This window comes from Setaria viridis, chromosome 2 (assembly GCF_005286985.2).
Source record: "Setaria viridis chromosome 2, Setaria_viridis_v4.0, whole genome shotgun sequence".
Taxonomy (NCBI): Eukaryota; Viridiplantae; Streptophyta; class Magnoliopsida; order Poales; family Poaceae; genus Setaria; species Setaria viridis.
The window spans coordinates 43,801,202-43,814,620 of record NC_048264.2 but is presented as its reverse complement, the minus strand read 5'-3'; the positions used below and the strand labels follow the sequence as shown (position 1 = coordinate 43,814,620).

Here is a 13,419-nt window from a genome sequence, read left to right as displayed (position 1 = left end):
AGTGCTGCCAACAGCGCTACTCAGTAATCACCCGCTGAGCTGAAGCAATTTCTCCAGGCTTTGACGGCGCTTCGCTTCTCTTCCCCCCATTTCGCACCAACTTCCTTTCCACGCCAGGGCCCAAGCTCCGTGCTAGGGTTTCCCTTTCCCTCCCTCCCGCCGCCGCCGCCGCCGCGGACGCCGGGGAAGTAGAAGCAGGGGGAATAGCACCGGGGAGGGGAGCATGGGCACGCCGGAGACGTCGCGCGAGCCGTGCCCGGACCGGATCCTGGACGACGTGGGCGGCGCGTTCGGGATGGGCGCCGTCGGCGGCTCCGTCTTCCACTTCCTCAAGGGCACCTACAACTCCCCCAACGGGATGCGCCTGTCGGGCGGCGCGCAGGCCGTGCGCATGAACGCGCCGCGCGTGGGGGGCAGCTTCGCCGTCTGGGGCGGCCTCTTCTCCACCTTCGACTGCGCCATGGTGTACGCGCGCCAGAAGGAGGACCCCTGGAACTCCATCATCGCCGGCGCCGCCACGGGAGGGTTCCTCTCCATGCGCCAGGGCGCGGGTGCCGCGGGGCGGTCCGCGCTCATGGGCGGGATCCTCCTGGCCCTCATCGAGGGCGCCGGGCTCATGCTCAACCGCGTCCTCGCCAACCCGCCGCTACCCGCCGAGGACCCCAACCTCATGGGCGGCGGCGCATTTCCGGGCCTGCCGGCGCCGCCGGTAGTGCCGCCTCCTGAGGCCGCGAGCTCCAGCGGTGCGGGTGGGTGGCTCGGGGGGCTGTTCGGCAAGAAGGAGGAGGAGAAGAAGGCCGGCGCGGGCGGGGGCAAGTCAGAGATCCTGGAGAGCTTCGACACGCCAAGCACCCCGATACCGTCGTTCGAGTACAAGTGAGAAAAAAGGTATGATTTTTACCTGATTGTAACTCTTCAATCTGTGCTCGTTTCGGATTTAGACTAAAAGGTACGATATTTACATTCGTTTCGGCCCCTGTTTACTGTTTGCTTGATTCTGGTTTGATGCTTCGGGGTCTAGGACTCTTGTTCTTGCCGTGGAAGTTAGAAATCGCTTGGATTTGGCCGCTGATTATTTCTTGTGCTACATGCCGCGATATTTTTGTTACTAGTCCGTACGGAACCCAACTAGAGATTGATATAGCTTCCTAACAGAGAAGGGGATTGGTCTGGCCGCCCTATATATATCTGTTCTGGGTTGGAATTGGACAAATTGTTTGCTGGCGCATTTGTTAGGATGCTGGGCACTACTATCCGTTGTTAATTTCATAATTTGTGCTTCATCGCGCCTGTTTTGATGTTTTAAGAGTTCTTATATATCACGACTCAGATGGCTGAATAATTGGGTACCAGCTGTTGGATCTGGTTAGTTTCATGAGATTTGTCCTGGTCTATAAAATCTGCAAGTTTTGCTACGATCATTAACATTACTCCGTTAGTACAAGCTAGAAAGATAGGTAGTGCATATTTTGCTGATTGATTACTTTGTCCTATGATTATTTGTGTGATCTTTTACTACTTTCATGAGTTATATTGCAACTGAGGAGTTTTTCTTTTTGTGATTTTATGAGCATATCTGGTCAAGAATGGCTGGCCTAGTTTCCAAAAGAAATGAAAGAAAAAGTTCTGTCAACTTGTGTGTATGAATGGCGACTCAGCAAGTTAGATCTATTTAAAATAACTGAATAAAGGATGATCAGTAAATATTACAATTTGTTGTCCTAGCTTTTTGAAAGATCCAACATTCTATATTAACAATGTAAATTTGGTTTTTTCGGATGGCAAACATGTCTAATTTCTTGTTCGTCAATTGTATTTATTCGTTTGGCATTGCACCTTGGAAGCTCCATGAGAAATAGTTTTGATCACACAGTGTCCATGGAAGTTACTGGATTTTTTATATCGAAAGCTGTACTTCAAGCTAAACTGAGATTTTGCTTCAATAGTATGCCACTGAAATGGTGAAGGCAATTCGCTGTTCATTGGTTGAAAATGCTCAGCTGTAACTTCAGAATTTGTAGTCTTTGTCACCTATTATTTGGCTGGATTCTTGGTGAGATTTTGAAACTAGCAGATGATTTTGGTAGTTCAGTTAGACAAGATTGAGCACGTGGTTCGTTTTTGCGTTGCCCATTTTATTTGATGCAAAATTTTATGTTGTGCTTCTGATGCTCATCTGGTGACATCAGAATTATTTGAAAGGAGACCAGGATAGTTGAGCACATTATGACTGTCAAATTGAATTTTTAGGTTTGCAAATGCACATGTTCAAGTATATGAACATTATTTTCTAATTGCAATTTTCTTCACCTGCAACTGCGCACTCTGGAAACCCCCTGTTTGTATAGTTCTGTCATTTAGACAGTATAGTCAATCGCCATTCTTTGATCAGAATTGCTAAGCTGTAGCTTGCTGAGTCATGACTCATATAAGTGCCATGCAATGGAGATTAAAATCGCACGGCCTTGAATCGCCTATTGCTTGGTCATGTTCTCACTGAAATTCTGACTAGCAGAAGACCTGTGGCATTTCTGTTGGACAAGATGGAGCGTGTGGTTTGTTTCTGTACGACTGTACTACCTGTTTAATTTGACGCTAAATTTTTTGTAGTGCTTTTGACTCTCATCAAGCTTATGCATAACTGATGATGTTAAGATGCATTGGCTACTGACTAGTGCTTGCAAATGCAATCGATGCTCTTGCAACATTTAACAGTTTTATCTTGTTTTCCATACTTGGATCTGTTACAGAATTCATGGCTATATGGGCTTCATGAACTAGTGTGCTAATTTGAACGTACTTGGCAGGTTTGCTGTTGGAACTGTTGTTTACCCGGTATTGGAACGTGGTGGTCGGAATCGGGGATGCAGATCAGCAATACAATAACAGTGAGGACAAGAGATTCATTAGTTCGTCCATAACTTATTCCCGCCTGTGCCGCTCTGCTTTCGACGGCTCATATCTATGCGCCCGCCTGTGTATGTATAAGCCTTTTTATCGTGGCAGATTGGCTACTTTTTTTGAAATGTTGTAGTAGTAGTAGAAGCAGCAGCCGATACAGTAGTGTACTGCCTAAATGATAGCATTTGTGTTGTGCAATGCAATATAATGCACTCGAGGAAAACCCCTGTTCTATGCCGCAGGCTGACCTCTGAAGGGACAATAATTTTTGAGTTCTGAGTCGAGCAGCCCCACTGCATTCTGTCGTTCCGCAGATCAGTTGTTTTGGCAGTTTTTTGAGTTGGAAGGCTCCACTGTTTTTTGAGTTGGAAGGCTCTTGCTCACGATTTGCCGAATTGCCGTGCTGTTTTTGGTTTCTCCATCTGATGCCGCACGGTGTGCCGGTGATGTACGGTACTGTGAAGTTTGAACTGCTCTATTGATGGCTCCTTGGTACTGCGATTCGGTTGGCAAACTGCCCGTCGTGGTGTGCAAGGTGAACGATCGAGATCGACGGCTCCAGAAACGGGCAGTTCATGCTGAGCAAGCGGAGGGCGCTTCAGGATTGTTCCAAGACAAGCACGAAGTTACTGGCGAACTGAACTGAAATGACGCGGGGGAATGAATCGTTTTCGCTCTATTCCTTTTGCTGAACGGAAGAAATCATCAGCCGGACACGTTACTCTGCAGAAAAACATGTAGTATGAACCTATCGCATCAATCAAACATGTCCATCCAGAAACATGTACTACATGATCTCTGCTGCAACTTCGGGGTGTTTGGATACCATCCACTAAAGATTAGCACTTGTCATATCGGATATTCGATACTAATTAGGAATATTAAATGTAGGCTAATTACAAAACTAATTGCATAGATGGAGTCTAATTCGCGCGACGAATCTATTAAGCATAATTAGTCCATAATTTGACAATGTGTTGCTACAATAACCATTTACTAATGATGGATTAATTAGGTTTAATAGATTCGTCTCGTGAATTAGCCTAGGAATTCTGCAATTAGTTTTATAATTAGCTCATGTTTAATCCTCCTAATTAGCGTCCGAACATCTGACGTGATACTGCTAAAGAAAGTTTAGCACCCCTTCATCATTTTCAAAGAAATAAAGCTTAAATTGCTCTCAAGGCTCGGCACACGTGCCGGCGATCACGAGAAGTTTGAGCCGCGACAGCGGCCGCTTACCGGACACGGCCAGTCGGCCAAACACACAAACAAAGCCTCAGGTGTTTAGCCGTCGCGATCGGCGTCCCGTGCCGCGGCGGTTGCGATGGCCATTGCAGCCTCCCCCTTTCCCTCCTGCTCCCACTACTCGCAGTATGAGTATGTGTATGATCACCAACCGTGGTTGCTTGGGCAGGGAGGAACCAGTCCGCAAGCAACCCAGCCCAAGCCCGCGTGCGCTCTGCCACCACCGGTAGAGCGACGCGGCAGCAGGCCACGCCGCGACCGGAGCCAGGCAGCACCAGTAGCCGGGCGCGTACGCGTCGTGCGTCACGGGCGCCGTGCCGATGAGTTACCGTGAAGGAACCCAACCGACGTTGGCAGAGCAGAGCAGAGCGGCGAGGTTGGTGGCGCTTTGCCATCGCGGCCGGCGCCGCCGTTGGCTGACAAGCAAGCAAGCGTCCTGCCGAACCCGAGCTTTCTTTGCGTTAAAGACCCGTGCCCGCTGCTCACCCCCACCCAATGCGCGCGCCCTGCTAGTGTAGTGTCGTCGCTGCGTGGTGCTTGCTCCCCGCTCGTTGAGATTGAGTCTTGCATCCTCTAGCGATGGAGCCCCGGTGCTCCGTGCTGGTCCTGGCCCTCGCCGCCGCGCTCTCCGTCGCAGGTCAGCTTGTCACCTCTCCTCTGCTCTGGTCTTTGTGCATTCCCCTCTCAGCTCGTGTTGTCTGCTGAAAATTGGAATTACTGAACGAGCTGACCCATCACGCGTCTGTCAATCCATTCTTATTGTCTTTGCAGTGGCTTACGACCCGCTGGACCCGAACGGGAACATTACCATCAAATGGGACATCATGTCGTGGACGCCCGACGGCTATGTCGTGAGTACTCGATCACTCGCACTGTTCTGAGGCCGATCGAGTCTCTGACACGACATGACATGACCAGACGAATTAACCAACGTTGTGGATGCAACAATGCAGGCGGTGGTGACGATCAACAACTTCCAGATGTACCGGCAGATCATGGCCCCGGGGTGGACGGTGGGGTGGACGTGGGCGAAGAAGGAGGTGATCTGGTCCATGGTGGGCGCGCAGGCCACGGAGCAGGGCGACTGCTCCAAGTTCAAAGGCAACATCCCGCACTGCTGCAAGCGCACCCCGGCCGTCGTCGACCTCCTCCCGGGCGTGCCCTACAACCAGCAGATCGCCAACTGCTGCCGGGGCGGCGTCATCAGCGCCTACGGCCAGGACCCCGGCGCCGCCGTCGCCGCCTTCCAGGTCAGCGTCGGCCAGGCCGGCACCACCAACCGCACCGTCAAGGTGCCCAAGAACTTCACCCTGCTCGGCCCCGGCCCCGGCTACACCTGCGGCCCCGGGAAGATCGTCCCCTCCACCGTCTTCCTCACCCCCGACCGCCGCCGCAAGACCCAAGCTCTCAGTGCGTTCTCTTTCTTCTTCCGAGTTCTGACATGGCAATCATGGCTTCCTGTTGTTCCTAACGAACACGCCTACGTGCGCTTGCAGTGACGTGGAACGTGACGTGCACCTACTCGCAGCACCTGGCGTCCAAGTACCCGTCGTGCTGCGTCTCCTTCTCCTCCTTCTACAACGACACCATCGTGCCGTGCGCCAAGTGCGCCTGCGGCTGCGAGCACAAGACCTGCGTCCAGGGCGACACGAAGCGGCCGCTGGCGGTGACGGGGAAGCACGAGCACGGGCACGCGGCGGCGGCGCGCGGGCACCGGGACAGGGAGGCGCCGCTGCTGCAGTGCACCACGCACATGTGCCCCGTGCGCGTGCACTGGCACGTCAAGCTCAACTACAAGGAGTACTGGCGCGCCAAGATCGCCATCACCAACTTCAACTACCGCATGAACTACACCCAGTGGACGCTCGTCGCGCAGCACCCCAACCTCGACAACATCACCGAGGTCTTCAGCTTCGACTACAAGCCCGTCGTCGCCTACGGATCAATCAGTAAGTGACTCTCTCTCTCTCTCTGCTCTGCACTCGACTTGGACATGAACTTTTTTTGACGAAGGATTTGGACATGAGTTTGATGGGATCCTTGTTGTCTGTTCTTGCGATGTCATCAGATGACACGGCGATGTTCTACGGGCTCAAGTACTTCAACGACCACCTGATGCAGGCGGGGCCGTACGGGAACGTGCAGTCGGAGGTGCTGATGCGCAAGGACGCCAGCACCTTCACCTTCAGGCAGGGCTGGGCGTTCCCGCGCAAGGTCTACTTCAACGGTGACGAGTGCCAGATGCCGCCGCCGGACGCCTACCCATACCTGCCCAACGCCGCGCTGCCGGCCACCGCGGCGTCGCTTGGCACTGCGGTGGCGGCCGTCGTCGCGGCGTTCGTGGTGCTGGCCGTGGTATGAAACATGAGAACGGATGAGAAAAACACAGGAGATCGATCGACCTAGTGCTAGAACCGGCCGGCATGGGGAGAACAAAAAGAAAGATGATGTTTTGCTCTGTAGATACAGTCAACGTTTTGGGTTTCAGGATTGGTTTGTATGTTCTGAACATACTGAAAAACTCCAAGTTTTTGTTTTGTTTTTTCTTCCATTAAGTGGACGGGCAGGAGCATAATTTTGAAAGAGAAATATGTGCATCTAACGTCAAGCTAAGCCATATAGCTATGCTGATGCAGTGATGCCTGAATGCGATGGGATCGCTGATAATTGTATGGTGAAGCAAGTTTTTCGAAAAAAACAATTGAAGATAGAGTAAAACTGTAACAGAATGCAGAGTCATCCTTCAGATCGGAGTTCAGAGCAAGGTCACACCTAGAGTTCAGAGTAGGGATGAATACCCGGAGGCGGCGGGTCCTTATGGCGGCGAGGGCAAGCTGAACGGCTCGCCCGCCGAACTGTATACTGCGGGTGGGCGGCGCTGCGCTTCCCGTCCGTCTGAGACCACCGGCTCGCGCCGGCGCTGCTGCGTCAGAGAAGGAACGGTCTTGAGCGGATCCCGCGCGCGAGGCCGGAGCCAGCGTCCGCGGTGTGAATTTGAGGAAGGAGAGCGCGGGGTGGTGCTTCGCGGGAGGGCTATCGTAGGTCGCCGGCGGCGACGGCGGCGGCGTGCCGGTATATTTTCACGGAGACCCCTGATCACGATCCAAATATTTTCAGATAGCCCCATGAATTGGATCGCGATTATTAATCGCGATCCGAATATTTTCATATGGACCCCTGTCCCGGATTGGAATTTTGCAAACGGCCCCTTAACTTGGCTGTCTTCTTCTTCCCTTGTCGACTCATCCCGCTCGATCGGCCGCTTCCTCCCGCCGCGGGGAGCTCCGTCCTGGCTCTTCCTTTGCCCAACCGCGCGCCCCAGGTCCGCCGCTTCTGTGTAGATCTGCCCCCATCTTCATCCTCAGCACCTCTGCCGCTCACGTGGACCCAGGTCGGGAATGGCAGTGACAATGCAAGTGGCAAGTACACTAGCAATGGCGATGCAAGGAGAGGGCAGCGGCAGCCGCGCTGGTGCCAAAGTGAAAGTTTAGCACTGTGTATCCAAACGGGGTCTCACATGTCTGCCAATGGCACTACCATCGAGTCGGTGTTTTGAAATCCAGGATTTGTTTTGCTTCAATAATTGCAAACTTCTCTGATTGGGGCTTTTCCAGTACTCGCAACAGTACGTGCAAGTGCACTGGAATGGTAGGCAGCGCCTCCTCGCCTCTACTCTTTAATGCACACCAGACATTCTGCACCTCATACATGTCAGATAACTTAAGCCATACAGCTAGCTTATCTCTTCTCCAGTGATATTGCATCGCCACTGATTTGAACTAGAGCCTCCGGTAACTGAACGGTTTTCTCTGTCGTCGGTATCAAAGTTATATTTGCACACACGGATATACGGATATGCCAACTGTTTATATGCATCCACAACCTTCTAAACTTGAATATAACTTTTCCGAAAATAATTCGGCGCCCGTATGCTCGCACGTCCTAGCTATCGTTTGCGTGGCTCTTGAAGATTCGCACACGCAACAAACTGCGTGACCCGGCGTCTGAACCCAGCGTCGCCTGCTCCTAGTCCCAGGCTCCCAACCTCCCACGTACCGGACGGATTCCAATTTGCAGGTGCCATCCGGCTCCTCATTTCCCGAGCCACGCAACCCAGCATGGCCGGCGGCCTTTAGGCTTCGCCCCTCCCCTGCCTCGGACGGCCTCCACAATCTCGACTGCCACACCATACTCCTGCCGCAGCGGCAGCCAACAGACAGAGGGGACAAGGAAGAGAAAGGAGATGCTGCATCTGCGCATGGAGGATCGGTGGTGGCTTAGATTGGCCGCATGGCCAGGCCTCGTACTCCTGCAGCTGCCCAGATTCGCTGTTCCGGCCTCAATCTAGTGGCGCCCTAGTGGATTTGCCCCCCTCCCACCGCCCCGGCACATCGGACCCGCGCTCATGCACCTGATGTGGCGAGGGGACAACGCCTTCGCCACCTCCCTCTCCGGTGACGTGAGCTCAGCCTTTCTCTCCTCCGTCGGCGAGCTCCATCGATTTGGACCCGTCGAGCTCTCCTCCGACGGCTTGAGCCCACCTCACCGTTGCCTGCCACGCCCAGCGCTGTGCCGCTGGCAGGCCAGCCCGCACCATGGCTTCGTTGCCACCCCGCACGCTTGCCTGTGCGCTGCCATGGACGAGTCGTGGCCTCACCTCCTGCTTGAGCCGTCACCATGAGGTCACCAGCGTGCCGCGCCTAGCAGCCGTGGGCGAGCCGCTCTGCCGCCGACCGCCTGCAGCGCCACTGCCTCGCTGCCTCCCAGCACCGTCGCGCCGCTCCTTGTGAAGACCACTACCGGTCGGCAACTACGGCGAGGAGAACGTCCAACGCCTCGAGGACAAAAGAGATGGAGGAGCATCATTTTGCTCGCAACTACTCACGGTAAATAGACGCTCGCGTAATATCTTGACGGACGTTACCACATGTATCTCCAACCAGACAAGCGAACGATGAAGATAAGATAGACGCGCGTCTATATGAACGCCAAATCCTCATTGTAACTTTTCATTTAATTTGTGGCACTTTTAGCACGAAACTTTGCAGGCCGACGAGGGAAACAATTTATTTCTCGCTAGCCAGTCTTTGCTAAAATTTACAGGTATTGAGAATGTTAAATGTACATGCTTGATACGTAACTGTACATTTGAATATGATCTGCTCCACATTCGAGACACCGTATAAAGCTCCGCGAGAAACCCACTGATCAGCAGGCAACAACATACAATTCAATCAGGTCAAAACTTTCTGTGAAGCACGTGCATCATCACTACGCATGGGCCAGTAGGACTGCCAATGCTGCCCAGACGGCAACGAATGTGAGGAGAAGCGAAGCTGACTGCCGTGGAGAGGCGTTGGGCAGCCACGGGTACGCGTCCGGCGGCGGCATCACGCAGTTGTCGCCGTTGAAGTAGACTCGTCTTGGGAACGCCCAGCCTTTCTGGAAGGTGAACGTGGAGGGCTCCTTCCGGAACAGAAGCTCAGACTGAACATTCCCGTCGGGCCCGGCCGTCATCAGCAGATCGTTGTAGTACTTGATGCCCCACAACATTGCGGTGTCGTCTGCGACAAAGGAATTGTCAATGGCTGAAAAAAAAAATTGAACTTCAAATAGCATGTGTGTTTTCAGGGATGAATTGAAGTGCCAGTGCTCACTTATTACTCCGTAGGGGTTCAGAGATTTGTAGTTGAAGCTGAAAATGGTAGTCAGGTTGTCGAAATTGGGGTGTTGCGCGACGAGGTTCCACTGCGAGTAGTTCATCCGGTAGTTGAAGTTTGACACCGTGATCTTGACCCTCCAGTACTCCTTGTAGTTCACTTTGACATGCCAATGCACTCTTATTGGGCACATGTGAGAAGTGCACTGGACTAGAGGTGCCAAGTTGTTCTTGTTATTAGGATCGTTCACGACAGAAGCCAGATAAGGTGAATTACCCCTGTCGAAGAACAGCGCATCTAACCTTCAGATAACTGAACAAAATGAAAACGACATGTTGATGTTCTGTTCTGTCAGTGCGACTTACTCTACACAGCTTCCAGGTTCAGTGCTGTTATTCTGGCAGCCACAAGAGCATGTTGGGCAGTTGACAATAGTGTCGTTGTAAAACGACGAGAGTGAAACACAGCAGGTTGGAGATCTTTGAGCAACAAATTGTGAGTATGTACAGGTCACGTTCCAAGTCACTGCACAAAGAAAACAAACGATCAACTGCTGATAAAAAAGGAGGCGTTGGTACAATGAAGGGATCATAAATTTTGAAAAAAATAACTAGATAGTTATTCATGAAATTATTTTCCTTGCAGAACAACTAGAACATGGAAACAAGATCTTACTGTGTGCTTGGGTTGATCTCCTCCCATCCTGCGATATGAACTTAGTAGGTTTCACTAGTTTGGCAGGCCCACAGGTATATCCAGGACCGGGAGCCTTCAGAGTGAAATTTTTGGGCACTTTGACGGTCCTGTTGGTAGTCCCAGCCTGACCAACACTGATTTGGAACGACGCCACGGCATTTTCAGGGTCCTGCGCCCATGCGGTGAGGACTCCTCCCTTGCAGCAGTTGGCGATCTGCATGTTATAAGGCGTGCCAGGAAGCAGGTCCACAATCTCAGGATCCTTCCGGCAGCAATGGGGGATGTTGCTTTTGAATTTGGAGCAATCGCCTTGCTCAGTGGCTTGGCCACCGGTCATGGCCCAGATTATCTCCTTCTTTGCCCAAACCCACCCAAGTTTCCATCCCGGTGCTTGGATGTGACGATACTGCTGGTAATTGTAAAGTGAAACAACAGCCTGGACAGAAGATTTCACAGGATGTGAGATATTGACAGGTCTTGTGAAATGAGGTTGCTCAAGAAAAAGAAAAGATTTTTGACATGTCAAATCTCAATTTCGTGAAATGGATTTGATGCAAAAAGAGGTGTGTGGAATGCATACGAAGAAATTAGGAAGAATTGGTCAGTTCTAGCAGGAAATGCAACAAAAGTATAAGGGTAATGACGTTTGAGATCTGATTAGATTAATCAAATGGAACAATTCAGAACAGCTATTGACAGTATACATATTTTTAAAACGAGGTTTTAAAATGGTATTCTTCATGTTCAGCCTTGATTGCAACAACACTTCACAATATTCAGCTATGCACATTGTATGCGTATCAAGAAAAGTACTGCACTGCTCAACGACAGGCTGATTGGAAATATTTCAAAGACATCGTTTTCTGACACAAAAGAATGACATGGAAAGCAGCATATGACAACAGATGCAGTAATTGGAGTAAACCAAAGGTCTTGTGGAATAATTTTTATGTCTGCTTATGAAAGATCTATGAAAGTGTATGCAGACTTTTCTTAACAATAGCAACATGCAGTGGCTTCATTTTAATGGATGGTAAAAAAATGTAGCTACAAACACAGTAATTGTTTACTCACCACGTAGCCATCTGGAGTCCACTGCATTACATCCCACTTGATTGTTATGTTTCCATTCGGATCGAGTGGATCGTATGCGTCTGCAGATGACCAAAGGGAAGTTTCATGAAACTTGTTACTACTACCCCCAAATTGGAGATAGTTACGGTACCACATAAACAAGAAATCGTGTTAAAACCGTCATGATAACGAAACACACAAAAAATTGAAGGCAGAAAAGCTTTTAGCATGGGGACCAAAGATCCCCAACCAATTGCAAGTAGCAACCAGCCATAAGCAACATGAGTTCTTGGTCAGAGAAATTGATATCTTTGAAGTTGTAGCATACTGAAGTGAATGAAGTGTACAATCAAATATTTCAGTGCTCACATTGGTGAGCAAATAATACTTGGTTCATACTATAAGCTTCATTTACATATCAAGAGAAGATCACCTTTAAAGAAAAACCGGAAGAAGATCATGTTTTTAGCATGACATTTCCCACAAGGCTGATTTTTTTCTCTCGAATACGTAGGAGAACTGTGTACCATCGCATTAAGATAGAAGGAAAAAGGCCAAAATAGCCATACAAACACACACACCACACACACTCAGTTATCTAAGAAAGTATGAACCCAAACGCTATTTCCTGTAAAGTTTGTTTACTGGCCAAACGATAATCATGGGAGAGACTATTGTTATGAAGTTGCTAAAAGCACCAAGACAACCAAATATCATACTTTTTCCATGAAATCGGGCTTACAAGGAAAATGCCTTAGCAATATAATCCAATGGAGAGAAGGCTCGAGAGGTATAAAAAGCAAAATGTTAACTTATGGGAGAGGACATATATGCCCTGCCCCTCCCCACCTGAAAATTAGAAGGGCTCAATTTAGATTGTTAAGGGTTAAGTTAGTATAAGCTAATTGACGTGCCAAAAAAATTTCAATAGTTTTGGGTGGCGGTTACTAGGAGATTAAGATGATAACGGATGTAGGTACTTGCTCACCAGCTTTATTCATAGTTAAAAAAAAAAGCTCTCCTATGAGTTCCAGCACCATTGTCGCTAAATATCAGACATATGAGTTTGTCATTAATCATGACGAAAATAGTGGTTGCAAAAGTAAAATCAAATTATACGTGATAGAAGAGAACATGCGCCCCCCCCCTGCCCCTAAACAAATTCAAATAATGATTATCGAAAAGATCACAACGTTTAAAAACTGCTTGACATTTCGCACAAGAAACAAAGCAGATGATTCATTGTGGTCAATGCGTATGTACGGCGCGGTCGCGAGAAATTGCAAAATAACGAAAAAAAGAGAGCACTCATTTATTTGCATGAGCGAGCGGGCAGGAATGACGAATCCAAGAACTACAAGAAACCGATACCAAATCCTGCAAGGATCATCAATCAATCAAAGTGCGGCGGCTGGTGCGCGTACCGACCTGCCGAATGCGTCAGGAAGGAGAAGGCGACGACGAGCAGCGCGGCGGAGGCGCACAGGTGCAGGGACGCCGGCCGCCGTGTCGCCATGGCCCGGCCCGCAGAGGTTAGGACGAAGGCACGAAGCAGCAGGCCCCTGCCCTGAACCCTGATCACTCTCGTGTCTGCTCCGTGCGGAGGAAGGCAACAGGAGCTCGGAACGACGAGTGGGTCAGAGGGAGAAGCAGAGCTTTGTCCTCTCTCCTCCCCTGTGGTTCCTCGCCTACACTAGTATAGGAGTACGCGATGGCGATGGCGATGGCGATGTGAGGCTTGTGGCGCGCCGTGTCTGGCCGGGGATGCAGACATGCAGACAGGTTTGAGCTATTCTTGTGGGTGCGGGATGGGAAGCTTTCCTGGTTTCCCTTTTGTTTT

General features: G+C 50.5%; 3 protein-coding genes across 3 annotated transcripts; 2 read left to right on the top strand and 1 right to left on the bottom strand.

Moving 5' to 3' along the window:
* Positions 1 to 33: 33 nt before the first annotated feature.
* On the top strand, positions 34 to 3,177 carry LOC117843784 (mitochondrial import inner membrane translocase subunit TIM17-2). The gene is made up of 2 exons (XM_034724497.2): positions 34 to 888; positions 2,808 to 3,177. The coding sequence occupies exon 1, from the start codon at positions 224 to 226 to the stop codon at positions 878 to 880; it is 657 nt and encodes a 218-aa protein (XP_034580388.1). The 5' UTR covers positions 34 to 223; the 3' UTR covers positions 881 to 888; positions 2,808 to 3,177.
* Positions 3,178 to 4,327: 1,150 nt separating this feature from the next.
* LOC117843783 (COBRA-like protein 6) lies at positions 4,328 to 6,757 on the top strand. Its single transcript, XM_034724496.2, has 5 exons — positions 4,328 to 4,786; positions 4,921 to 5,000; positions 5,103 to 5,559; positions 5,646 to 6,098; positions 6,218 to 6,757. The coding sequence occupies exons 1-5, from the start codon at positions 4,729 to 4,731 to the stop codon at positions 6,508 to 6,510; spliced, it is 1,341 nt and encodes a 446-aa protein (XP_034580387.1). The 5' UTR covers positions 4,328 to 4,728; the 3' UTR covers positions 6,511 to 6,757.
* A 2,433-nt stretch (positions 6,758 to 9,190) lies between these two features.
* Positions 9,191 to 13,419, bottom strand: LOC117843782 (COBRA-like protein 1). Its single transcript, XM_034724495.2, has 6 exons — positions 13,008 to 13,419; positions 11,580 to 11,659; positions 10,485 to 10,941; positions 10,175 to 10,334; positions 9,807 to 10,087; positions 9,191 to 9,713 (listed from the first exon to the last, which is right to left on the bottom strand). Exons 1-6 carry the CDS (start codon positions 13,093 to 13,095, stop codon positions 9,421 to 9,423), a joined length of 1,359 nt encoding a protein of 452 aa, XP_034580386.1. The 5' UTR covers positions 13,096 to 13,419; the 3' UTR covers positions 9,191 to 9,420.

Excerpts from the sequence above, each read along its gene's own strand:
- LOC117843784 (XM_034724497.2), top strand. The coding sequence starts at position 224 with ATGGGCACGCCGGAGACGTCGCGCGAGCCGTGCCCGGACCGGATCCTG.
- LOC117843783 (XM_034724496.2), top strand. The coding sequence starts at position 4,729 with ATGGAGCCCCGGTGCTCCGTGCTGGTCCTGGCCCTCGCCGCCGCGCTC. Across the intron at positions 5,560-5,645 it reads CCGCAAGACCCAAGCTCTCA|TGACGTGGAACGTGACGTGC; the intron begins GTGCGTTCTCTT and ends GTGCGCTTGCAG. Across the intron at positions 6,099-6,217 it reads CGTCGCCTACGGATCAATCA|ATGACACGGCGATGTTCTAC; the intron begins GTAAGTGACTCT and ends CGATGTCATCAG.
- LOC117843782 (XM_034724495.2), bottom strand. The coding sequence starts at position 13,095 with ATGGCGACACGGCGGCCGGCGTCCCTGCACCTGTGCGCCTCCGCCGCG. Across the intron at positions 11,660-13,007 it reads CTTCCTGACGCATTCGGCAG|ACGCATACGATCCACTCGAT; the intron begins GTCGGTACGCGC and ends GGTCATCTGCAG. Across the intron at positions 9,714-9,806 it reads GAACCCCTACGGAGTAATAA|ACGACACCGCAATGTTGTGG; the intron begins GTGAGCACTGGC and ends CCTTTGTCGCAG.